This window comes from Phyllostomus hastatus, unplaced genomic scaffold (assembly GCF_019186645.2).
Source record: "Phyllostomus hastatus isolate PE091 unplaced genomic scaffold, TTU_PhHast_1.1 phas_contig_843, whole genome shotgun sequence".
NCBI classification, from domain to species: Eukaryota; Metazoa; Chordata; class Mammalia; order Chiroptera; family Phyllostomidae; genus Phyllostomus; species Phyllostomus hastatus.
In genome coordinates, this window is record NW_025333971.1 from 39,321 (window position 1) to 65,218 (window position 25,898).

Here is a 25,898-nt window from a genome sequence, read left to right on the forward strand (position 1 = left end):
GGAAGTGCACATCACCATAGTGACAAGCTCGCTGGGGCTGAACTTCCTCATAGCAAAGAAGACACCAGAACTCAGTGGGGACATACCTTTCAGGAGCAGATTGTCAGTGAAGATTGTGCACTGAGCCCCGTTAGCTTTAAGGGACAAAGTGAATGTGTCAGCCAGGCCAGTCCCTAAGTGGGAGCCTGTGTCTCCTCCCAACCCCACCCAGAGAGTTGGTGTCTCCAGAAGAAAGAATAGATTTTTGGGGAGAGAGCCTTAACCACAGGGGACGTTCTCTCTGAGGAGTTCAATCACACACTTTAACTGAAATAAGAAAGTGTTTCCTAGTTCCTTGATAAAGCCAATGAGACTGAAATAAGGCCTTTCCAGAGAAACAAGTTTTTTTGATATTTTCATCTTTTCACAGTTGATAAAAGGAATAAAATTTAGTGATGTAATTCATTTAGAAGAATAAAGACACTGAACTGTAGAAAGTGAGATGCCACAGTGAAGGAAAACAACAAAAACAAAACTAAAAAACAAATGCTTAATATCTGTCATATGATTCACAAACTTCCATAACATTTGATGTCAACTGTATTGAGAAATAAAACTTATTTATAAAAGAAAGAAAGGAGGTCATGTGCTACATGGATGTATCTGGAGGACAAGGGAAATAAACAATCACAAAACTGCAAAACAAAACAAAAACCACACACACTTTTATCAACCACATGAGAATTACAGCTAAACTACAGAAAAACCATTATTCAGAACTTCCTGCATTCTAGCTGAACAGAAGTCCCAGCTAGGGCATCATTTTGGATTTATCTCCTGTGGGCTTAATCTCTGTGATGTCAGTTCATTGATTTATTAAAACAGATTGCAGGCTGTGCAGTGAGTGGATGGACACTCCATACAAACATCAAGGCAGGTGTAATTAGAAAAAAAGGAAAATGTACTCCCTGAAAGTACAGGGAGGTATGGACGTGACCATGCCATGTGGGATCAATGCTAATTTAGTTGAAATGGGGAAAGGTAGGAACCAGTCATATGACTCAGCAATGGTCGGGTGGAGAGCAGAAGTGTCCAGACCTTGTCCCCCTGCATATGACCAACAAGCCCTCCACCTGCAGTGCACTGCAGACAGGTCACGAGACATGGCCCAGATTATCTTCCAGAACCTTCTGGGCATATGAATTAATTTCCAAGGTTCCTTTATCTCTGTGTTCAGGTCCTGGTGGCAGCCTGGGCCATTCTCTCACTGTCTCGAGCCTGAAATAGCAGCACCCCGAGGACCACCAGGACCAAGCCAGCCACACCCATGCGGATGAGATTGCCCACTGTGAAGTCTTGGGGGGTGGGAGTCTAGGAAATGTGAAGAAAGAGGTCACAGAGGTTACAGCAGACACATCCCCCTGGATCTGAGATGCCCACCCAGCACACCTGTCTCCCCCTGAGAGATGGGATCCTCTGTACCAGACCCACAACTGAGGATTCTCCTACTCACCACTCTTGTTATCTGGGCTGTTGTGTGATGGGCTGATGGTGTTGGTTCCTCCTTGAAAACCATAAAGAAGTGGGTAGATGAGGAGTTGATCCCACTCAAGCCAATTGTCCTCAAAGCTCTCGAGTGTCTCATGACTTGAGGCTTCCAGCACCTTCCCGAACTGTTTCTCTGCTATGAGGGTCCTTTCTGCTGCCATGGGCCCTACCAGTCTCCTGGGGACTTCTGAGTGCAGACTTTGCTCCTGAGGCCCTTTGGGACATAGTTTGGCTTTGCCCCAAGAATTCAGGTTTGGTGAGAAATGTGGTCTCTCATTACAGAACAGAGACATTCTTCTAATCCCCTGAATCTCTGTGGGAGACTAAACCATCCAAGCTCATTCTTCTGGAGCTGAGAGTGTATATTTATTCAGCAGCTGAGGACTCAGGGTCCATGGGTTGGTCTCATCTATACACACAGACATATGTGGGGTACTCAAACAATTCTTGAGGTCTAAGTATAGATAATTTTATGAATAAAACTTCAAAATACATCTGAAGTTAAAAGTAAATGTTTGAGAGCATACTTTAAAAAACCTCTTAATAAGGGGAGGTGGGAGGGGATAATGGGGGGCGGGGGAAGGGTTTTCAGAACAACTGTAAACAACACTTGGAGAACTCCCAAGGAGGGGTGGAAGCAGGGGATGGAAGTGGGGATGGCGGGGGGTGGGGGGTGAGTGGATGGGAGTAAGTGCAGACAACTGTAATTGAACAACAATAACAGTATTTCTAAAAGAACCTCTTAATAATAAATGGTTATTTTCATAATAAATGGGCAAATTTAACATAATCACGGTTAAATAAGAGCAGAATTTCCTTTCTGAAGGCAGAAGTGTTTATAACTCAAATTTATACATGCACATATTGCCTGAAAGTTCACAGAAAGGAGCAGGAACAGAAAAGGGCGACCAGAACCATGGAGCAGACAGGGGACCCTCAGTGTGGGCGGGAGCCCAGCTCTTCCTGAACCTGGCACATCCCCTCCTCACTCTCAGGTGAGCACTGAGTGCTGGAGGCTCCAGGTGAGCCCAGGAGCCAGGCCCCAGGGCTGTGGGGAAGCTGCTGTCTCTGTAAGAGGGTCCAGTGGCAGCCAGCACACCAGGGGCTCAGACTCTGAGATGAAGATGCAAGGGATGAGTGGGGGAGGGGATCTGTCCTCTCTGCTCAGTCTAATCACCTTTCTCCTCACTTCTCACACATCTCACTCCTCCCTCCTGCTGTTTCTCTGCTGAGATTCAGAAAAGGGGGCTCAGGGGTGGAAAGGCCTGTCTCTTTCCACCTTTCAGGGGGTTGGACCCCCTCTGTGGAACCTCCTTCACTCTTCATTTATTTCTGTCCCCAAATCTCCTAGGATAGGGCCCTGAGGTGGACTAGCACAGAAATAACAGGGTCAGAGGCTTCTCACCTGAGACTAGGAGCTCCAGAGGGTCACTGGGCTCTGACAACCAGTAGGGGAAGGTGGTGACTGAGATGTAGCACTTGTAGGCCCCCCCATGGGCTGAGGTCACAGGACCCATGGAGAACTCTGCCTGATGCTCTGAGCTTGGGACTGTGATCTGAGATGCAGCAGAGGACTGGCTGCCCCACCTTGGTCAGAAGGAAAGTGTCTATCTGGCTCTGTGACTGACACAGCAGGGTCACCTTCTCTCCTGAGGCCACTGTGGGGCATGGCTGCACAGTGAGGGAGGGTCTGTCACGGAGCTGTCCTATAGAGAGGGGGGTGGGTGAGGTGCTGTTACCACCTGGTTCTGACCTGAGAGTCACCAGGCCCCTTTCTGAGGACCCTCCTCTCTGTCTGCTTTCTCTGTGTCTCCCCCTTTGCTCTTTTCCCCTGCCTCTGTGTCTCTTACCCTCCCTGGGGACCCTATACCCCTTGTCCTGGCCATCACCACCTGAGACCCCCAGCAGGGCCTGAGCAGACTCTGGGTCCCTGACTGAACCCACTGGCTCCTCACCTGCCACCAGGATGTCCAGGGGGTCACAGGGGCCTGACTACTCAGAGGAGAGCTTGTGTCCACCATAGCAACTGTACTGGCCCCCATGGAAGCTGTTCACAGTGCTCAGGGGGAAGCTAGCCTGAGAGAGCCCAGTTTGGGGCTGCAGGACAGTGATCTGGGGGAGGTCCTGTCCCCTTTCCTTGAAGAGAATGAATCTGTCATAGAGGAGGTCAAAGACACACTGGAGTGTCAGCCTCTGTCCTGAGGCCACAATGGGGCCCTGCTGGATCAGGAGGGAAGGCTTCCCTGAGCCACCTGCAGAGACCAGACAGGAGTGACAGGGTTGCTCATCCCATGAACCCTCCTCCTGGTCTGTTCCCCAGGCCCCACTGTCTCTCTCTGTGTGTCTCTGACCCAGGAGCCCCTGTAGTCCCCTCACCCCACCTCTCACATGGGGCTCCCCTCCCTGTAGTGACCTCAGTAACCTTTCTACAGACTCAATCCACACAAGAGGCAAAATACAGAATTTTTTTTTACCTGAGACCAGGAGCTCCAGAATGAGACTGGGCTGTGACCACACCTGGTATCTGTTCCTGTTATATCCATAGCACCTGAATGTCCACCTGTGGCTGGGGATCATGGGGCCCACAGTGAACAGGGTTTGGAACTGCCCACTAGGGTCTCGCTGTGAGACCAGTGTCCAGAAGATCCTGTCTTCTCCTTCCTTACTCAGAATGAACCTGTCAAATCTTTGCTGTGAGCCTCACTGGAGTGTCATGGTCCCTTCTGAGGTCACAACAGGACTGGGCAGGACTGAGAGGCTGGGTTTGCTGTAGTAGAATCCTGGGAGAGATGGAGACAGCATGTGAAATGGGGCTCATACCTTCCTCATATACCCCAGGGCAGGGCTGTGAGGGGGAGATCCCCTGAGAGCATCCTCTTCCTATGGGTAGAGCCTGAGTCTGGGACTTCTGAGTGTCCTCTCACCTGCCACCACCAGATCCAGGGGGTCACTGGGCTCTGACCAGGTACCTTGGCTGAGATAATAACACTGATATCTCCCTGCACGTGGCTCTGTCATGAAGGTGGTGGAGAACTTGGCCTTGTTCCCGAGATCCAGTGGCTTCTATTTGTCCCAGGGTGCTGGACTTCCCTCTTTATCCAGAAGGAATTCCTGGGCCTGCAGGGTCCCCTGAAACCAGACAGTCACGGGGCTCAACTGAGGGATCATAGGGCCTGGCTCAGCCCAGAGGGTGGGTGTGGGAAGAGTCCCTAAAAGGAAATCAGAACCTGAGTCACAAGTCATTTCCACCCCTAGTGTCTTGATCTCAGTCCCAGGACCTTCCCTCACGTCCCACATCCATTAACCTTGAACTTCTGTTTTCCATCCCCAGTTGCCTTATAGGGAAACACCTTGTCCTTTATGTAGAGAGGGTTGTGGAACAGGCTCATCTGCCTCTACTGGGGTTTTCAGGCCCATGCTCAGCCCTGCAAGAGAGTCCCTGTGAGAAAATTGCCTTGTGTCCTGAGAAGAACCTTTCACCCCTGGAGCCTCCTGAGTCCTGAGGTCCTGACAGAGCAGAGCTTCTCCTCCCCCTCACATCTCACTGAGGCAGAGCAGGGCTGTGAGGGTGGAGGGCATGGTGTCTCCTCTCTGAACCCAGCTGTGCAGAAGGAAGAGACCACAGTATGTTCAGTGTAGACAGACTGACAGGGTGTGGCCAGTGGGAGGTTGTCCATCCCTATCACAGAGTTGTTACGTCAGCAGACCCTGAGGAAGGGGAAGTGTCTTCCCAGGAGTCCGGCTATCATTTTCTCAATGAGGAAAATTGTAGACCTGGAGCCTCCGGAGGCCCCCTTCACAGGTCATATGACCCAGGGCACAGCCTTCCTGGTCAGAGCCTCCACTACAGAGTCCTTTCACCTTCTGCCCACTTTCAGCACCTCCTTGTGGGTCCTCCCAATGGACAGTGGGCATCTGGGCCCCAGAAATGCTTCAGGAAGATAAAGGTTTCTGTGCCTGAAGAGCTCAGCTCAGCAGAGAAATGGTCTCCTCCTCACTGTGCAGTTGAGGTGAGTGTCACTGTGACAATGAGCATAAAAGACAGATACAGAGGAATAGGAGAAGGAAACACATCCTTTCCCTTGGACCCAGAGTGTGGTTTTCTTTCTATCCCAGTCACCTGCTGACTTCTCATTTTTTCTTAGCAACAGCATCCTCCCATCTGCCTGGAGACAAACTTCTGAGTGATCCCTGTCCCCTCAGTGCCCTTTGTTTCCTGGTTCAAGTCTCCTCCTCATGCTGTGGTCTTGCTTTCAAACATCACAGTATATTGATTTGGGTTACAGTCCTGATTTTTCCTTTAAGCAGATATTTACTTAAATACTGGTCATTCAATCTCTCTATATCCTTGAGGGGTAATGTTCAGTCTCTACCTCACTCTCCTCACCTGGATGATGTCATCACAAACCCCAGTCCCCACAGTGGCTGTGGGTCAGTGGTGCTGGTTCGTGGGAGGGAGACTTCCAATTCCAGATCAGATGAAGATGTGAGTGGGCTGGGACATGAGAGGATCAAGGTGTCCAGGGTCAAGGGCAGGATTGTAGCACCTACTCAAGACCTTGTCTGCTCTGAATACCAAGCCCAGCTACTCACAATAGCTCTACATTAAGTAGGCACAGGCACGTGCAGGAAAGAGAGATGAAAGTTCCACAAATGGAGAGGGAACCACAGTGGAGAACAGAGACTGAAACTGAGTGGACTCCCATGACCAGGACCATCCATGAGTCACAGGGAGGAAACTTCTCCCCTTAGTGGAAAGAGAGGAACCCCAGGTCCTCACAGGAAGGGGAGTTAGGGAGGAGGGGAAGGCTGCATGTGTGGTTCCTGCCCCGTGGTTATGTGTGGGCTCTAGGATGTCTCTGCCCACTCCCCCAAGTTCATGGTCAACAGTGACCAGTCTGTCCTATGTGTCCTGAAACAGACTGAGTCCAGTATGTCAGCCATGGGTGTCTGCCCCGTGTGTGAGTGAGTGTGAGGCTCCCTTTGGACCAGCCCTGGTGGGCACAATGCTGAGCAGATACTGAGTGTGAGAGAGTAAATGGCATGGGACAGGATCAGCTGTGCCACAGCCCCTGGTCAGCCTGATGCCCAGGACAGCCCCTGAGAAACTGAGGGAGAACAGGTGTGGGAGGGGAGAGACTTACTGCAAGAGTGGGCAATGGAGAAATCACAATGATGACAGACAGTGCTATGGATGCCCTCTACTGACACTAAGGACTGTCACACACAATGAGAGAGAGAGTCAGTGGGAAATATGAGAGCAATGGAAGATGATCACATGTAAACATCTGAAAAAGAAAGGGAGGATTCAATGATTTGAGCCAGGAATGTGAATTGTTTTACAGAAGGATATAAGGAGTTAGAAATCTGAGAGTTGAACGACCCAATAGATGGACACATTAAAACAACCATTCCCATCATGGAAGAGACAGAGCTGAAGGTCCAATTATGAAAGTGGAGTACAATACTGAGGAAATTTCTAGAATGCAGCATAGGGATGCCAGAAGTATGGACTGAAGGTCCCAGGGACTAGAGCAAGGAGGGCCAGTGTCACACTGTGTCAAATGGAAAGAAGTGGGCATGACATTTAGTAACAGCTCCAGAGAGAAATATATAAATATTCAAATAATTTACTGAGACATGGAAAGACCAGCTGGTGAGAAGGGGCATGTATGCAAAACTAAAATCTGTGTGTTGAGCTTTTGTGGTAAATGAAGAAATTGGATTAAATAACAACACAAAGACATATTCTACACTGAACTGTACACTTTAAAATGGCAAATTTTAGTCCCTAGCTGGTAGCTCAGTTGGTTAGAGCATCGTCCCAGTATGCCAAGGTTGTGGGCTCTATTTTGGGTCAGGGCACACACAAAATGCAACTGATGAATGCTCAATGAGTAGAACAAGTCTAGGTCTCTCTGTCTCTGTCTCAGTCTCTGTCTCTGTCTCTGTGTCTCTGTTTCTCTCTCTCTGTCTTTGTGTGTGTGTGTGCATATGTGTGTGTCTATTGCTCTCTCTTCCTCTCTCTGTCTCATCTATAAGAGTGGTAGCAGAGAAATGGAGAAAACTGTACTTAATCAACAATAATAAATGTAAAAAGAATAAAGAAAGAAAAAAATTAAATTTGGTTAATTTTATTTTATGTGCATTTCAACTCAAATGGCCTGGGGTAGTAAAATTACTTCCTAGAGGAAGTGCACATCACCATAGTGACAAGCTTGCTGGGGCTGGACTTCCTCATAGCAAGGAGGACACAAGGAGACAGTGGGGACACACCACTGTCTTAGATTATGCACCGAGCAGATTGTTAGTGAAGATTGTGCACTGAGCCCCATCAGCTTTAAGGGACAAGGTGAACATGTCAGCCAGGTCAGTCCCTAAGTGGGAGCCTGTGTCTTTTCCCTAACCTACCCAGTGAAGCTGAGTCTCCAAGAGAGAGAACACATTTCTGGGGAGAGAGCCTTAACCACAGGGGATGTTTTTCTCTCCAAGGAGCTGAATCACACACTTTAACTGAAATAAGAAAGTGTTTCCTAGATATCTTATAAAGCAAATGAGACTGAAATAAGACATTTCCAGAGCAGCAAGTTTTTAGATATTGTCCATCTGTTTCACACTCAGTTGAAAAGGAATAGAAATTTAGTGGTGTAACTTTCAGCTAGAAGAACAAAGACAGACAGACTGGAGAAAGTGAGATGCAATAGCGAAAGGGAAAATGGCAGAAAGGAAAAAACTGAAAAAAACAAATGCTATAATCTCTGTCATAGTGATCCACAAACTTCCATAACATTTGATGTCAACTGTATTGAGAAATAAAGCTTATTTATAAAAGAAGGAAAAGAGGTCATGTGCTACATGGCCTTGGCTGGCATAGCACAGTGGATTGAGAGCGGGCTGCGAACCAAAGTGTTGCTGTTCGATTCCCAGTCAGGATATATGCCTGGCTTGCAGGCCATGACCCCCAGCAACCGCACATTGATGTTTCTCTCTCTCTCTTTTCCCCTCCCTTCCCTCTCTAAAAATAAATAAATAAAATCTTAAAAAAAGGTCATGTGCTACATGGATGTATTTGGAGGACAAGTGAAAATAAACCAGTCATGAAAACAACAAAAGCAAAAGCAAAACCCACACACGCTTTTTTCAACTACATGAGAATTACAGCTAAACTACAGGAAAAACATCATTCAGAACTTCCTGTATTCTAGCTGAACAGAAGTCCCACAACTAAGGGTGTAAAGAAGAAGCCACATTGAGTCTGAGACAAGAAATGGTTTGGTCCCACACCCCTGTGAGACAGACAGAAATCAGGAAGGATATCTCAGCTGCAGAGGTCCCTCCTGAGGATGCCCTAGGGGATCCTGCCCCCACACCAGGGCTCCACAGCCCAGAGTTCCAGAACCAAGGAAAAGAAGTCTATAACTTTTCTGACTGTGAAAAACCAGAGGGGACTATGACTGAGTGAGTCAGAGGACTTTTAGAGTCCTAGGCAGTTCTTCCCCCACCCAACTTGCAAGCCCACCCAAGCTGTGTCTAGTGGCTTTTCCATGCCCATGGCCTCTCTTGCCTCACTCTTCAGACTTTCCTGAAATCTCTCAAACCACTAGCACAGAAACCCCTATTCACTGTCCTAGTGAATGGCACACATGTACACATTTTGTCTAAGGCAGGTACTTAAAGGTAGAGCTGTGTATCTCTAACTGGGTAAGTGTAATGTATCCATCCGCTCAACTGGTGACTATAATTTGCCCTCCTACAAGTGATGCATTAGAATTCCATTGGCCCACTGTTCTCTCTCCCAAGAGATAGTAGGATTTTCCCCTTGACATCTCATCTAGATGCATTGAGACTGTGGTCCTGTACTTTAGGGGGAAATCAGTTACAATATTTCTAGCTGAACAGAAGTCCCACAACTGTTTGTACATGGAAGTAGAAATGATCATTACACATAAAAGGGCTGGCAGCATAGGTGCACTCTGGGGCTATCAACTGGTGTGACTGGTGTCCCACTCTGGCTTGTACTGTCTGAGAAAGTCAGTTTGTGAGTCACTTTACGACTCTGCATCAGGACTTCACAGGGGCACCTCAATGCTGGCCATGAAGGAACCATAGATATCAGAACATGGGAAAATGTCAAGAACCATTGTTTTATTGAGAGGAATTCATTGGGTGACATCAGTAATAGAGTCATATAGGTTTCAAGTGTGCAATTCTCTAGTACATCATCTGTACACTGCACTGTGTTTTTAACACTGGGTTTTCCTGGGCAGTGTAACCCAAAGGATTCCTCCACACAAAAACATCTTGATTTCCCACAGGCTGGTGTGGCTGCATTGGTTGGAGCATCGGCCCATAACCAAAACTTTGCAGCTTTGGTCCCTGGTCAGAGCACATACCAAGACTGCAAGGTCAATCCCCTGTCCAGGCACCTATGGGAGGCAAACAATCAATGTACCTTTCTCCCATTAACGTTTCTGTCTCTCCCGTCCTCTCCTTAAATAAAGCAATGTAAATATCTTTGCTTCTGAGGATAGAAAAATAGCCTTGATTCCTAGTGAGGAGGTTCCTGATGATAGTTCACAGGTGCCATCTGAGAAAGGTGAAGGCATATGGGGTCCAGAGAGGGCACTAGGGCATCACTTGGGATTTATCTCTTGTGGGCTGAATGTGTGTGATGCCAGCTCATTGATTTATTAAAACAGATTGCAGGCTGGGCACTGAGTGGATGGGCACACCATATGAACATCAACATGTGTGTCATTAGAAAAAAAGGAAAGTGTATTCCCTGAAAGTGCAGGGAGGTGTGGACATGACCATGCCATGTGGGATCAAGCCTAATTTAACTGAAATGGGAAAGGGTAGGGAGGGGTCACATGATTCAACAGAGGTTGGGAGGAGATGGGTTGAATTTAATGGCAGAAGGGTCCAGACCTTGTCCCCCTGCATATGACCAATGAGTCCTCCACCTGCAGTAAGCTGCACACAGGTCACACGGCATGTCCCAGATTATCTTCCAAAACATTCTGGGCTCATGAGTTCACTTCCAAGCCTCTCCCACTCTGAAAGATGCTCCTTTACTTCTGTGTTCAGGTCCTGGCAGCAGCCTGGGCCATTCTCTCGCTGTCTTGAGCCTGACACAGCAGCACCCCGAGGACCACCAGCACCAAACCAGCCACACCCATGAGGATGAGATTCCCCACTGTGTAGTCTTGGGGATGGGAGTCTAGAAAATATGGACAAAGATGTCAGAGGTCTCAACAGACAAGGCCCCCTGGATCTGGGATGCCTACCCAGTTCACAGGTCTCCCCTTGACAGAGAAGACCCTCTGCACCTGGCCCCACAACTGAGGATTCTCCTACTCACTGCTCGTGTTATCTGAGCTGTTGTGTGGTGGGCTGATGGCGTCAGCTTCTCCTTCAAAACCATAAAGAAGTGGGTGGGTGAGGAGTTGATGCCACTCAAGCCAACTGTCCTTAGAACTGTCCCATTCCTCATGATGTGACTGCTCCCAGCCCCTTCATGAACCCTTTCTCTGCTACAAGGGTCCTGTTTGCTCTCATGGGCCTTGTCAGTTTCCTGGGGACTCCTGAGTGCAGACTTTGCTCTTGAGACTCATTTGGGACATTTGTTGGCTTTGTCCCTGCAGAATTCAGGTTTCAGTGAGAAATGTGGTCTCTCATTACAGAAGATAGCACATTCTTTCGTAATCCCACCCCCTCACTCCCTCTGTGAGAGACTGAACCATCCAAACTCCCTCTTGTGGAGCTGAGAGCTTATATTTATTCAGCAGCTGAGGACTCAGGGTCCATGGGTGGGTCTCATCTATACACACAGATGTACATGGGGTACTCAAACAATTCTTGGGCTCTGAGTATAGATAATTTTATGACTAAAACTTTAAACTGCATCTGAAGTCAAAAGTAAATCTTTTAGAGCATGCCTTAAAAAAAACCCTTAATAAGGGGAGATCGGAGAGGATAATGGAGGTTGGAAGAGTTTCCAGGACAAATGTAAAGGGCACATGGAGAACTCCAAGGAGAGGTGGACACTGGGTATGTAAGTGGGGATGGCTGGGGTGGGGGGGAGTGGAGGAGAGGAAATGCAGACAGCCATAATTGAACAGCAATAAAAAGAATTTCTGAAAAGAACCCTCTTAATAATAAATGGTTATTTTCATAATAAATGGGCAAATTTAACACAATTGCAGTTAAATAGAAGTAGAATTTTCCCTTTTGAAGGCAGAAATGTTTATACCTCAAATTTATACATGAAAGTATTGCCTGAAAGTTCTCAGAAAGGAGCAGGAACAGACAAGGGCCCCCAGAACCACGGAACAGACAGGGGAGACCTCAATGTGGGTGGGAGCCCCCAGCTCCTCCTGAGCCTGGCACAGCCTTTCCTCACTCTCAGGTTAGCACTGAGTGCTGAAGGCTCAGGGGAGTCCAGAGGCCTGTAGAGCTGGACACCCAGGGAGGAAGTTACTCTTTTAGGGAGAGGGCCCAGTTGTGGGGTGGGGCAGGGATTCAGACTCTGAAATGAAGATGCAGAGGGTTAGTGGGGGAGGGGATCTGTCCCCTCTGCTGAGTCTAATCACCTTTCTCCTCACTTCTCACACATCTCACTCCACCCTCCTGCTCTTTCTCTCTGTTGAGATTCAGAACGGTGGGCTCCGGGGTGGGTGGCCCTGTCTGTGTCCACCTCTCAAGGGCTGGACACCCTGTAGGAACCTCCTGCACTCCTCATTTATTTCTCTCCCCGAATATCCAAGGGACAGGGGCCTGAACTGAGTGAGCACAGAAATGACAGGGTCAAAGGCTCCTCATCTGAGACCAGGAGCTCCAGGGGATCACTGGGCTGTAACAACAGGTAGGGGGAGGTGCTGAGTGAGCTGTAGCACCTGTAGGTCCCCCTATGGGCTGAGGTCACAGGACCCATGGAGAACTCTGCCTGGTGCTGCTGAGCTCAGGACTGTGATCTGAGACGCAGGGGTGGATGGGCTGCCCCCTCCTTGGACAAAAGGAAAATGTCCCTCGGGCTCTGTGACTGGCACAGCAGGGTCACCTTCTCTCCTGAGACCACTGTGCGGCCTGGCTGTACACTGAGGAAGGGACGGTCATGGAGCCATCCTATAGAGAGGGGGGTGGGTGAGTGCCTACTACCACCTAGTTCTGACCTGAGTGTTACCAGGTCCCTTTCTGAGGACCCTCCTCTCTGTCTGTCTCTGTTTTCTCTGTATCTCCGCCCGCCTTCCCATCCCCTGTCTCTGTTTCCTTCCCTCCCTGGGGACAGACCCCACACCCCTTCTTCTGACCATCACCACCTGAGACCCCCAGCAGGGCCTGAGAAGACTCTGGGTCCCTGACTAAAACCACTGGCTCCTCACCTGCCACCAAGATGTCCAGGGGGTCACTGGGGGCTGACCACTGGGAGGAGAGGTTGTGTCTACCATAGCACCTATACTGGCCCCCATGGGTACTGTTCACAGTGCCCAGGGGGAAGCTGGCCTGAGAGAGCCCAGCCTGGGGCTGCAGGACAGAGCTCTGGGGGAGGTCCTGTCTCCCCTCCTTGGACAGAGCGAATTTGTCATAGACGAGGTCAGAGAGACACCAGAGGGTCAGGCTTTGTCCAGAGGCCACAACGGGGCCCTGCTGGGTCAGGAGGGAGGGCTTCCCTGAGCCACCTGCAGGGAACAGACAGGAGTGACAGGGCTGCTCCTCCCATGAACCCCACTCCTGGCCTGGCCCCCAGGTCCCCCTGTCTCTCTCTCTCTGTGTCTCTTACCCCAGAGCCCTTGCTGCCCTGACCCCACCTCTCACATGGGGCTTCCCTCCCTGCAGAGACCCGAGTAACATGTCTACAGACTCAATCCATGCAAGAGGCAAAATAATTTTTTTTTTACCTGTGACAAGGAGCTGCAGGGGATCACTGGGCTGTGACCACACCTGGGGTCTGTTCCTGTAATACCCATAGCATCTGAAAGTCTATCTGTCACTGAGGGTCACAGGACCTGCAGGGAACAGGGCCTGGACCTTCCCACCTGGGCCTTGCTGTGAGTCTAGGGTCCAGGAGAGCCCGTCTTCTTCCGTAGTCAGAATGAACCTGTGAAATCCCTCCAGTGAACCACAGTGGAGGGTCACATTCCCTCCGGAGGTCACAACAGGGCTGGGCAGGGCTGAGACCCTGGGTTTGCTATAGTAGAATCCTAGGAGAGATGGAGGCAGCATGTTAAATGTGGCTCACACCTCCCTCATCTCCCCCAGGGCTGGGCTGTGAGGGGGAGACTCCCTGAGAGTATCCCTCTTCCCAAGGGCATAGCCTGAGTTTGAGACCCCTGAGTGTCCTCTCACCTGTCACCACCAGCTCCAGGGGGTCACTGGGCTCTGACCAGACACCTTGCCTGAGATAGTAACACTGATGTCTCCCTGCAGTGTGCTCTGTCATGCGTGTGATGGGGAACTTGTTCTTGTTCTTGGGATCTGGTGGGATCTGTCTGCTCCAGGGTGCCGGCCTGCCCTCTTTACCCAGACGGAACACCTGGGCCTGCAGGGTCCCCTGACACCAGATGGTCACGGGGCTCAATCGAGGGTTCACAGCGCCTGGCTCAGCCCAGAGGGTGGGTTTGGGAAGAGTCCCTGGAAAGAAATCAGAACCTGAGTCACAAATCATTTTCACCCCCAGTGTCCAGATTGCAGCCCCAGGACCTTATCTGATATGTCTCATCTGTTACCCAGAACTTATGTTCTCCACCTGAAGCTACCTGATGGGGAAACACCTTGTCCTTTATGTGGAGAGGGTCCTGGGACCCCAGGGACAGACTCACCGGCCTGTACTGTGGTTTTCAGGCCTATGCTCAGCCCTGCAAGAGAGTCTCTGTGAGAAATTTGCCCTGAATCCTGAGCAGAACCCTCCTCCCCAGGAGTCACCTGAGTCCTGGGGTCCTCACAGAGCAGGGCTTCCCTTCCCTCCCCCTCACATCTCACCAAGGCAGAGCAGGGCCATGAGGCTGGGGGCCATGGTGTCTCCTCTCTGAACCCAGTCATGCAGAAAGAAGAGACCAGGGTGTCCTGAGGGTGATAGACACATAGGGCATAGTCACTGGGTGGTTGGCCACCCCTGTCCTGGAGTTGTCATGTCAGCAGCCCCTCAGGAAGGGGTCTTGTTTTCCTGGAAGTCCACCTCTCATTCTTATGTTGGAGGAAAAAATAAAAGTGGAGCCTCCTGAGATGCCCCTTGCAGGTGAGGTGATCCAGGACACATCCTTCCAGCTCAGAACCTCCCTCATGGGCCCCTTCATCCATTGCCAGCTTTCAGTACCTCCTTGTGGGTCCTCACCATGGACAGTGGGCACCCAGGCCCTGGAGACACTTCTGGAAGACAGGGGTCCCTGTGCCTGCAGAGGTCAGCTCAGCAGAGACAGAGTCTCCTCCTCACTGTGCAGTACAGGTGAGTGTCATTGTGACAATGACCACAAAGGACAGATACAGAGGAACAGGGAAAGGAAACACACCCTTTTCCAAGCCCCAGAGTGAGGCTTTCTTTCTACCACAGACACCCTCACTGAGTTCTCATTTTTCTTAGCAACAGCATCCACCCCACCTTCCTGGGGACAAGCCTCTGAGTGGTCCCTGCCCCCTCAGTGCCCCTTGTTTCCTGGTTCAACCCCCCCTCCTCATGCTGTGGTCCTGCTTTCAAACATCACAGGATATTGATTGGGTTACAGTCCTGATTTTTCCTTAAAGCAGATATTTACTTAAATACTCATCATCCAATGTCCATGTGTCCTTGAGAGGTAAAGTCCTGTCTCTGCCTCAGTCTCCTCATCTGGATCATGTTGTCACAAACCCCAGTCCCCACAGTGTCTGTGGGTCAGTGGTGCTGATTCATGGGAGGGAGACATCCATTTCCAGACCAGATGAAGATGTGAGTGGTCTGGGACATGGGAAGATCAAGGTGTCCAGGGTCAAGGGCAGGATTGTAGCACCCACTGGAGACCTTGTCTACTCTGGATTCCAAGCACAACTACTCACAATGGCTCTACATTGTGTAGGTACACACATGTCTAGGAGAGAGAGATGAAAGATCCACAAATGGAGAGGGAACCACAGTGGAGAACAGAGACTGAAACTGAGTGGACTCCCAGTGACTGGGACCATCCACAGGTCACAGGGAGGAAATTCCCCTCCTGAGTGGACAGAGAGCAACCCCAGGACTTCACAGGAAGGGGGTCAGGGAGCAGGTGAAGGCTGAAAGTGTGGTTCCTGCCCCGTGTTTGTGTGCAGGCTCTGGGATGTCTCTGACCAATCACACAAGTTCATGGTCAGCAGTGAGCAGTCTCCCCTGTGTGTCCTGAAACAGACTGAGTCCAGTATGTAAGTCATGGGTGTCTGCCCTGTGTATGTGTGAGAAGCCCCCGTTGGACCGCCCTGGTGGGCAGAATGCTGAGTAGGTGCTGAGTCTGAGAAAGTTCATGACATGGGGCAAGGGCAGCTGTCACAGTCCCTGGTCAGCCTGATGCCCAGGACAGCCCCTAAGAAACTAAGGGAGACCAGGTGTGTGAGGGGAGAGATTCCTACAAGAGTGGACAGTAGAGAAATCTCAGTGATGAAACACAAAGCTATGGACACCATCCACTGATACTGGGGGCTGTCACAGGCAATGAAAGAGAGTCAGTAAGAAATATGAGAGCAATGGAAGATGATCACATGTAAATATCTGAAAAAGAAAGGGAGGATTTAATTATTTGAGTCAGGAGTGTAAGTTGTTTTACAGAAGAATATAATGAGTTAGAAATCTGACAGATAAAAACCAGATAGATGGACACATTAAAACAATCATTCCCATCATGGATGAGGCAGAGCTGGAGGTCCAATTATGAAAGTGGAGTATGATAGTGAGGACAGGTCTAGAATACATCATAGGGAGACCAGAACTCAGGAATGTGGGTACCAGAGATTAGATGGGCCAATGTCATATTGATTATGTCAGAAGGGAAGAAGTCAACATGCTATTTAGTAACAGCTCCAGAGATGGATATTCAAACATTTTACAGAGATGTGGAAAGACCAGCTAGTGAGAGGGGCATGTATGCAAAACTGACATCTGTGACTTGACCTTCTGTGGTAAATGAAGAAATTGGAGGTTAAATAAAAACACAAAGACGTATTCTACACTGAATTGTACACGTTAAAATTGTTAATTTTAGTCCTAGATGGTAGCTCAGTTGGTTAGAGCATCGTTCCAGTATGCCAAGGTTGTGGGCTCTATTCCTGGTCAGGGCACACACAGGATGCAACTGATGAATGCTCAATGAGTAGAACAACAAGTCTAGGTCTCTCGCTCTCTCAAATCTATAACAGTCGTGGGGGATATGGAGAAAACTGTACTTGAACAACAATTTAAAAAGTTAAAATGAGAAAATCAAATAAATAAAAATGAAAAAAATTTTAATCAGTTAAAATTTTAATCAGTTAAAATTTTTTATGTCAGTTTCAACTCTAATGGCCTGGGATCCTGAATTACTTCCTAGAGAAAGTGCACATCACCATAGTGACAAGCTCGCTGGGACCAGACTCCTCTTAGCAAAGAGTGACACCAGGAGACAGTGGGGACACATCTTCCAGGAGCCAATTGTTAGTGAAGATTGTGCACAGAGCCCCATTAGCTTTAAGGGACAAGGTGACCATGTCAGCCAGGCCAGTCCTTAAGTGGGAGTCTGTGTCTCCTCCCAACCCCACACAGTGAGGCTGAGTCTCCAGGAGAGAGAACAGATTTCTGGGGAGAGAGACTTAACCACAGGGGACGTTTTTCTTTCTGAGGAGTTGAATCACATATTTTAACTGAAATTGTAAAGTGTTTCCTAGTTCCTTGATAAAGAAAGTGAGACTGAAATAAGGCCTTTCTAGAGCAGCAAGTTTTTAGATATTGTCCTATGTTCACACTTGTTGAAAGGAGTGGAAAGTGATGTAATTCAGTTAGAAGAACAAAGACATGAAACTGGAGAAAGTGAGATGCAGCAGCAAAGGAAAAGGGCAAAAACAAAATAGAAAGAAAAATGCTTAATCTCTATCATGTGATCCACAAATTTACATAATATTTGACATGTCAACTGCATGGAAAAATAAAACTCGTTTCTAAAGAAGGAAATGGTGTCACAAACTACATGGGTGTATCTGAAAGAAAAGAGAAATAAACAAGTCACAAAAGAACAAAACAAAACAAAAACCACAGACACTTTTATCAACCACATCACCCCACCCCACCCCATCCAACTTGCAATCTCGCCCAAGCTGGTTCCAGTGGTTTTTCCATTTGAATGGCCTCTCTTGCCTCACACTTCAGACTTTCCTGAAATCTCTCAAACCACTAGCACCGAAACCCCAATCAATGTCCTAGTGAATGGGGCACAGGTACACATTTTGTCTAAGGCAGGTACTTAAAGGTAGAGCTGTGTGTCTAACTGGGTAAGTGTAATATATTTTGCTCAATTGGTGACTATAATTTGCCCACCTACAAGTGAAGTATTAGAATGCTATCAGCTCACTGTTCTCCCCCCAAAGGGATGGTAGGATTTTCCCCTTGGCATCTCATCTACATGCCTTGAGACTGTGGTCCTGTACTTTCGTGAAAAATCAGTTACAACACTTCTAGCTGAACAGAAGCCCCACAACTGTTTGTACATTGATGTAGAAATGATCCTTATACATAAAAGGGCAGGAAGCTTAGGTGCACTCTGGGGCTATCGACTGGTGTTATTGGTGTCCCACACTGGCTTGTACTTTCTGTGAAAGTCAGTTTGTGAGTCACTTCCCTGACTCTGCATCAGAACTTCACAGGGGCACCTCCAAGTTGGCCACAAAGAAAACATAGATACCAGAAATGGGAAAATGCCAAGAACCAGGTTTTATTAAGAAGAATTCATTGGGTGACATCAGTAATAGAATCATATACGTCTCAAGTGTGCAGTACTCTAATACATCATCTGTACACTGCACTGTGTTTTTAACACTGGGTTTTCCTGGCTAGTGTAACCCAGGTGATCCCTTCAAACAAACACATCTTGATTTCCCCCTGGCTGGTGTTGTTCTGTTTGTTGGAGCATTGTCCCATAACCAAAACTTTGTGGTTTTGATTCCCAGTCAGGGTAGATGCTGAGATAGCAAGTTCAATCCTCTGTCCAGGCATGTAGGGGATGCAACCAATCACTGTTTCTTTCTCCCTTCCTCTCTCTCTAAATAAGCAATGAAGAAGTGTCCTCAGGTATTGCCTTGATTCCAAGTGAGGAGGTTCCTGAAGAAAGTCCACAGGTGCCACCTGAGAAAAGGTGAAGGCATGTGGGGTCCAGAGAGGGCACTTGGGATTTATCTCATATGGCCCTAAATGTGTGTGATGTCAGCTCATGGATTTATTAAAATAGATTGCATGCTGTGCACTGAGTTGATAGGTACTCCATATGAACCTCAACATGTGTGTAATTAGAAAAAAAGAAGAACAAATGTATTACCTGAAAGTTCAGAGAGGTGTGGACATGACCATGTCATGTGGGAACCAACACTAATTTAATTGAAATGGAAAAAGGTAGGAACCAGACACATGACTCAACAATGGTCAGGAAAGGATGGGCTGAATTTAATGGCTGATGTGTCCAGACCTTGTCCCCCTGCATATGACCAATGAGTCCTCCATGTGCAATGAGCTGCAGACAGGTCACTCGGGATGCCCCAGATTATCTTTCAGAAACTTCTGGGTTCATGACTTCATTTCCAAGGCTTTTACTCTGAATGGTGCTCCTTTACCTCTGTGTTCAGGTCCTGGAGCCAGCCTGGGCCATTCTCTCGCTGTCTTGAGCCTGAAACAGCAGCACCCCGAGGACCACCAAGACCAGCAGAGCCACACCCATGCGGATGAGATTCCCCACTGTGTAGTCTTGGGGGTGGGAGTCTAGAAAATGTGAACAAGAGGTCACAGAGGTCACAGCAGACAAAGTCACCCCCAGATCCTGGATGCCCACTCAGTTCACCTGTCTTCCCCTGAGATACAGGACCCTCTGCACCCAGTCCCAGAACTGAGGATTCTCCTACTCACCACCCGTGTTGTCTGAGCTGTTGTGTGATGGGCTGATGGTGTTGGCTGCTCCTTGAAAACCATGAAATGGGCGCATGAGGAGTTGATGCCACTCAAGCCAATTGTCCTCAAAACTCTCCTGTTCCTTATTATGTGACTGCTCCCAGTCCCTTTGTGAACGTTTTCTCTGCTGTGAGGGTCCTGTCTGCTGTCATGGGCCCTGTCAGTCTCCTGGGAACTTTTCAGTGAAGGCTATGCTTCTTAGGCCCTTTGAGACATAGGTTGTCTTTGCCCCAAGAATTCAGGTTTGGTGAGAAATGTGGTCTCTCATGACAGAACAGAGTATGTTCTACAGAGTAGAACTACAGAGTAACTACAATTGTAGTTAAATAGGAGCAGAATCACCTTTCATAAGGCAGAAATGTTTATAACTCAAATTAATACATGCAAGTACTGCCTAAGAGTTCTCAGAAAGAAGCAGGAACAGACAAGAGCACCCAGAACCACAAAGCAGACAGGGGAGTCCTCAGTGTGGGTGGGAGCCCTCAGCTCCTCCTGAGCCTGACACAGCCCCTCCTCACTGTCAGGTGAGCACTGAGTGCTGGAGGCTCAGGTGAGCCATGGGATCTGCAGATTGGGCTCCCAAGGAGGAAGCTGGTCTGTATGGAAGAGGGTCCAGTGGGGGCTGGGACCCCAGGGGCTCAGACTCTGAGATGAAGATGCAGGGGGTAAGTGGGGGAGGGGATCTGTCCTCTGCTCAGTCTAATCACCTTTTTGCTCACCTCACACATCTCATTCCACTCTCCTGCCCTTTCTCTCTGCTGAGATTCAGAAAAGAGGGCTCAGGGGTGGGAGACCCTGTCTCTTTCTACCTGTCAAGGGTGGATGCACCCCTGTGGAGCCTCCTGCACTCCTCATTTATTTCTGTCCCCAATTTTCCTAGGGTCAGGACCCTGAGCTAAGCAAACACAGAAAGTATAGGGTCCGGGGCACCTCACCTGACACCAGGAGCTCCAAGGGTTCACTGGGCTGTGACCACACCTGGGGGATTTGCCTGTAACAGCCATAACATCTGAATGTCCACCTGTGGCTGGGAGTCACAGGGCCCACAGGAAACTGGACCTGAAAGTTCAAATTCAGGTGTCGTCGTGAGTCCAGGGTCCAGGAGAGCCTGTTCTTCTCCTTCCCTAGTCAGAATGAACCTGTCAAATCCCTCCCATGAGCCACACTGGAGGGTCACATTCCCTCCTGAGGTCACGGCAGGGCTGGGCAAGGCGAAGAGGCTGGGTTTGTAGTAGGAGAATCCTGGGAGAGAAGGAGGTAGTGTGTTAAATGGGGCTCACACCTCCCTACAACCCCCAGGGCTGGGCTGTGAGGGGGAGACCCCCTGAGACTATCTCCCTTCCTGAGGGCAGAGCCTGAGGCTGGGACCCCTGAGTGTCCTGTCACCTGTCACCACCAGCTCCAGAGGGTCACTGTGCTCTGACCAGACACCTTGGCTGAGATAATGACACTGATATCTCCCTGCATGTTGCTCTGTCATCTGTGTGATGGAGAACTTGGCCTTGTTCCCGGGATCCAGTATCTTCTGTGTGTCCCAGGGTGCTGGCCTTCCTTCTTTATCCAAGTGGAACTCCTGGGCCTGAAGGGTCCCCTGACACCAGAGGGTCACAGGGCTATCCCCTGGGAATCACAGAACTTGGCTCAGCCCAGAGAGTGGGTTTGCAAGGGTCTCTAGAAGGAATCAGAGGCTGGGTCACAAGATATTCATCCCAAGTCCCCAGATCACAGCCTCAGGACCCTCCCAGATGTCCCCCAACTGTCATCCCAGATCTGATTTTCTGTTTTTTTTTGTTTGTTTTATAAACATCTTTTTCTTTGCTTTTAGAGAGAGAGGAACAGAGGGAGAGAGCAAGCTCAAGAGAGGGAAACATTAATATGAGAAATGTCAGGTTGCTCCTCTGCAGTAGATTTTGACCAGGAATTGAGCCCACAATCCTTCACTTTGCTGGACCACACTGAACCACTGAGGCACCCAGCAAAGTGTGTGATCTTCTCCTTTTTTAGATGGTCAGGCTGTGCCCACTTGTCAATGAGAAAGTAAAACCTTGTAGTTCTGGGAACAGACTCACCTGTCTGCACTGGGGTCCTCAGGCCCACGCTCAGCCCTGCCAGAGAGTCCCTGTGAGACATTTGCCCTTAATCCTGAGCAAACCTTCCTCTCCAGGAGCCCCCCTGAGTCCTGGGGTCCTGACAGAGCAGGGCTTCCCCTCCTCCATTCACATCTCACCGAGGCAGAGCAGGGCCATGAGGATAGGGGGCATGGTGTCTCCTCTCTGGTCTGGCTGTTCAGAAGGAAGAGACCACAAAGTCTGCAGAACAGAGAAACAGACTGGGTGTGGCCAGTGGGAGGCTGTCCCTACTTGTCTTGGTGATGTTACCTCAGCAGTACCTCGAGAAGAAGAACAGTGCCACACCAGAAGCCTGGTTGTTGTTTCCAGGATCAAGCAGCAAACTGATTTGGAGGGTCCTGAGATGCCCTTTTGCATCTGAGGTGACCTAGGGCATGTCCTTACAGGTTAGAAGCCTCCCTGAAGGGGTCCCCTTCACCCTCTGCCCAGCCATGAGCACCTCCCTGTGGGGACCTTGATCACCCAGGCCCTGGAGATGCTTCAGGAAGATGGGGGTCCCTGATGCAGAGATCAGATCAGCAGAGACAGGGTCTCTGTCTCACTGCAGTTCAGGCAAGAGTCACTGTGACAATGAGCACAAAGGACCAATACAGGGAAATAGGGAAGGACACATGCCCCTTCCCCGGCCCCGGGGTGTGGGTTTTCTATCACAGCCACCTCATGAATTTCTCATTTTTCTTAGCCAGAGTGTCCACCCACACCTTCCAAGGAACAAGGTTGACTCATTCCTGCCTCCTCAGAGCCCTTCTCTCTTGGCCAGAGCTGCCCCCTCATCTTGTGGTCCTACCCTCTGCTCTTCTGCTTTTGGGGACAATGAGTGAGTTAGTGTTCTAATTTTGGAGACAAAGCTCATTCTTGTTTATATGCTCCTCCATCATCCACTGCCCTTTTGATATCCCACAATAACATTGAATCTCTGAGCCTCAGTTTCCTCACAGGCAACATGTTGTCATGAACTCCACTCCTCAGAGTGGATGCATGGTGGTTGTGCCTGGGACATGGGAGGGATCAGTCCTCGTTGGATTCCAGATCTGATGGAGATGTGTGGGCTGAGATGTGAGAACATCAATGCTTGTGACTCCATAGTCAAGGTGGACAATGGATATGCCCCCTTGGGAGTCCCAATCTGCTCCTAATTTCTGAAATATGCACCACACACACTGCAGAAAAAGAGAAGCAAAAGTTCCCAATATCAGAGGCATCAACAACAAATAAAACAGACCAGAGCTGAGTAGTTTCCACTGCCTGGGAACAAGCAAGGGGTCATGGGAGTCCTCACATGCAGGGAGGGGATTTGGAATGAGAAGAGTGTTGGAAGCAGTGTTTCTCCCTCCCTACAATTAGGACCCTGGAATATCTTTGCCCACTGACAGGCCATGGTCAACACTGAGCCACGTGCCCTGCATGTGTGTGAAGCAGACTCCATCCAGTCTAGTCTGACATGGGCGTTTGTCCAGGTGTGATTGTGAGGCTCACCTTGGAGCCATCCCTGCCAGGCACCTCACAAGTAGATGTTAAGTTTAGTGAGTGCACACAGTGGGGCAGGCGCTTTAGCCCTTTCACATGTGAGTATCAGGAGAGCCTTGGGAAAAACTCTCCATGGACAACTGGGTATGAGGGAGGTGAGTGTTCCACAGGGAATGGACACCAAAGAGATACCCACAGAATGCCACATACTGGTGTGAAAGACTGTCTACAGAGTCACTGAAGGGACTAAGGTTTCTGAGAAAACACTAAGAATATACAAAACTCAATTTTAAAGACTTCATTTATTTATTTTTAGAGAGGAAGGAAGGGAGAAAGAGAGGGAAAGAAACATCAGGGTGTGGTTGCCTCTTACCCACCCCCTACTGGGGACCTGACCTGCAACCCAGGCATGTGCCCTGACTGGCAATCAAACTGGTGACTCTTTGGTTTGCAGGTCAGCATTCAGCCCATTGAGCCACCAGCAGGAGCTATACTAGTTTTTTAAAAACTTGTGTTTTGATTTTTCTTATTGTTCTGCCATGCACAGATATATTTTCTTTTATTTCAATTAAGTCCAATTTCTAATCTTTTTTTTTTGCTGCTGCTGCATCTGGATTTTTAATTACATACTATTTTTATTGTAAACTTTTATTTTCAGCTTTATTGAAATATAATGGAAATATAACTGAATTACGTTTTAAAACTCATGTTTCTTTTACAGGCTTCTGTTGCTCATTTATTTACCTATCTTACATTTAGAAGTATGGTTCTAATTTCATCCTCTTTCCCCCAAGTGCATCTTTGTCTAGTGATTTAATATTTCATCCAATAACACACAAAATTTCCATACTTGAATATACATCTGAACTTTATATTACATCGTCCTTACCTATTATGTCCACATCAAATTGTTTTAGTTACAGAGGAGTTATAGTGTGATAGGGACCACCAAAAAATAGGAGTTGTCTTCTGGAGGGTGGGCCTCTTGTAGTATAGGCTTCCCCTGCTAGGTGAGTGTTCTAGGAACCCATCTGTATCAGTGTACCAGCTGATGTTGTTATGAGAGGCTGTGCTCAGCTTCACTGAATTTGTTTTGAAGACTCAACACACTTGCCCATTTCACTATGGGTGATTTATGAGCGCTGAGTGTCCAGTAGTTTTTGAGCAAAAACAGCATGACCCCAGTGCCCCACCCTTTCTATTCACCTCATCTCACTTTGAGTGAGGTTTTTTTATTCCTAGATGAAAAAAGATTTCAAAGGGAATTGTTTTGCCAATATGGAAGAGCTAAAACAAAAAAGGGCAGAAGTACTAAAAGCATCAAAATCAACAAGTTCAAAAACTGTTTCCAGCAGTTAGAAAAACGTCTCAATAGGTGTTGCATCAAATGGAGAGTACTTTGAAGGTGGCTGAAGTTTAAACATGTAGGAATAAATACACAATATTTTATAAATAAAATCTGGATTTTTTAGCCCCCCTCCTATACTTTCAGTTTCTGGTTGAGCTAGTCCTCCCCTACCTTCACAGCTGTACTTTTTATGGTGTTTTCCTACATTTTCTTAGATTTTTCGTTTTTCCATGTTGGACTGTAGTAACAACTTCTTTAGTTCTTGGTATACTTTGTGGACTGAGGTACATTTATAAATTAAAATATTGGGAGATGATGTCTTTATATGCTCAGTCACCATTTCCCTTGATAAAGCATCTGTCCATCAGTATAAGTCTTTTCTTCTGCTGTTCAGAAGTGTTTTTGAAAGGTATACACATGTGTTTGTAAGTTTTATGCATTTTGTATTACATTTATTCCTTAGAATTTTAAGGTGAGGTTGTGATTTCTTTGTGCGTAGAAAAGCTGTTGGTTCAAATAAGTTAATATTATATAAATTACTTATTTTATTTCATTTTTTACTGTTGACAGACTTTTATCATTGAGTCTCTAGGGTTTTCCAGTATGCTTCCCTTGATATCCCTTCACATATCCCTCCCTGGTATTCAAGGTCTTCAGAAAACTAGCTCATCCTGCCTTTCCATCCCTATTTTCCACTCAATACCCCTACCAGTATAGAACAACTACCAGTCATATAAGGGCAGGTTCTTGCATTGCCAAAAATTCAGTTAAAAAAAAAGGCTATAATCCATTCTAAGTCTTATAATACACCCTGTGTTTTTTCTTGGCAACAAGCCTGGTTGCTGAATTCATAGAGAACCACAAAATTTTGTGAAAATACAGGAATTTTAAAGGTGTATTTAATTTGGAGAGCTTGTGCTACTGCAAAATAATATTTCAAAAGTACAAAACAATAAGAATAAGCTCTAATTCCAGGGCAGGGTTTCAAGAATTTTCTGTAAGAGTGGATGGAACTGGATGACATGTTAGGGCAGCTGGCCCTTTGGTTTTGACCTTTTCTTTCCCTTGGACTTCCGGAACATTCTCACATGCTTCTTTTCCACATCATAGCTAACTGTGTACTCTGTAGGTTCCTCTTATCTGAAGTCTCTGCTACCCCTTAATATATGCAGGAAGTTCCAGGCAAAAACCAATGTTCAATTCTTGTTCTGTCTCATTCAGACAGCTCCCTGCAGATGGTTCAGAAGTGATTTCTACCATTAGAGAGCTACTGTGTTAAGAATTGTGATTGTTTAACTTTCTAAAA

At 48.0% G+C, this 25,898-nt stretch overlaps 1 protein-coding gene and 2 pseudogenes across 1 annotated transcript; all 3 read right to left on the minus strand.

Moving 5' to 3' along the window:
* Window positions 1–428: 428 nt before the first annotated feature.
* Window positions 429–5,106, minus strand: LOC123826700 (annotated as a pseudogene).
* Window positions 5,107–10,610: 5,504 nt separating this feature from the next.
* LOC123826701 lies at window positions 10,611–14,539 on the minus strand (annotated as a pseudogene).
* A 4,786-nt stretch (window positions 14,540–19,325) lies between these two features.
* On the minus strand, window positions 19,326–21,909 carry LOC123826702 (leukocyte immunoglobulin-like receptor subfamily A member 5). The gene is given in 5 exon segments (XM_045850709.1): window positions 19,326–19,462; window positions 20,584–20,761; window positions 20,763–20,890; window positions 21,718–21,753; window positions 21,876–21,909. Coding segments are annotated over 5 exon segments (513 nt in total).
* Between the last annotated feature and the right edge of the window lie 3,989 nt (window positions 21,910–25,898).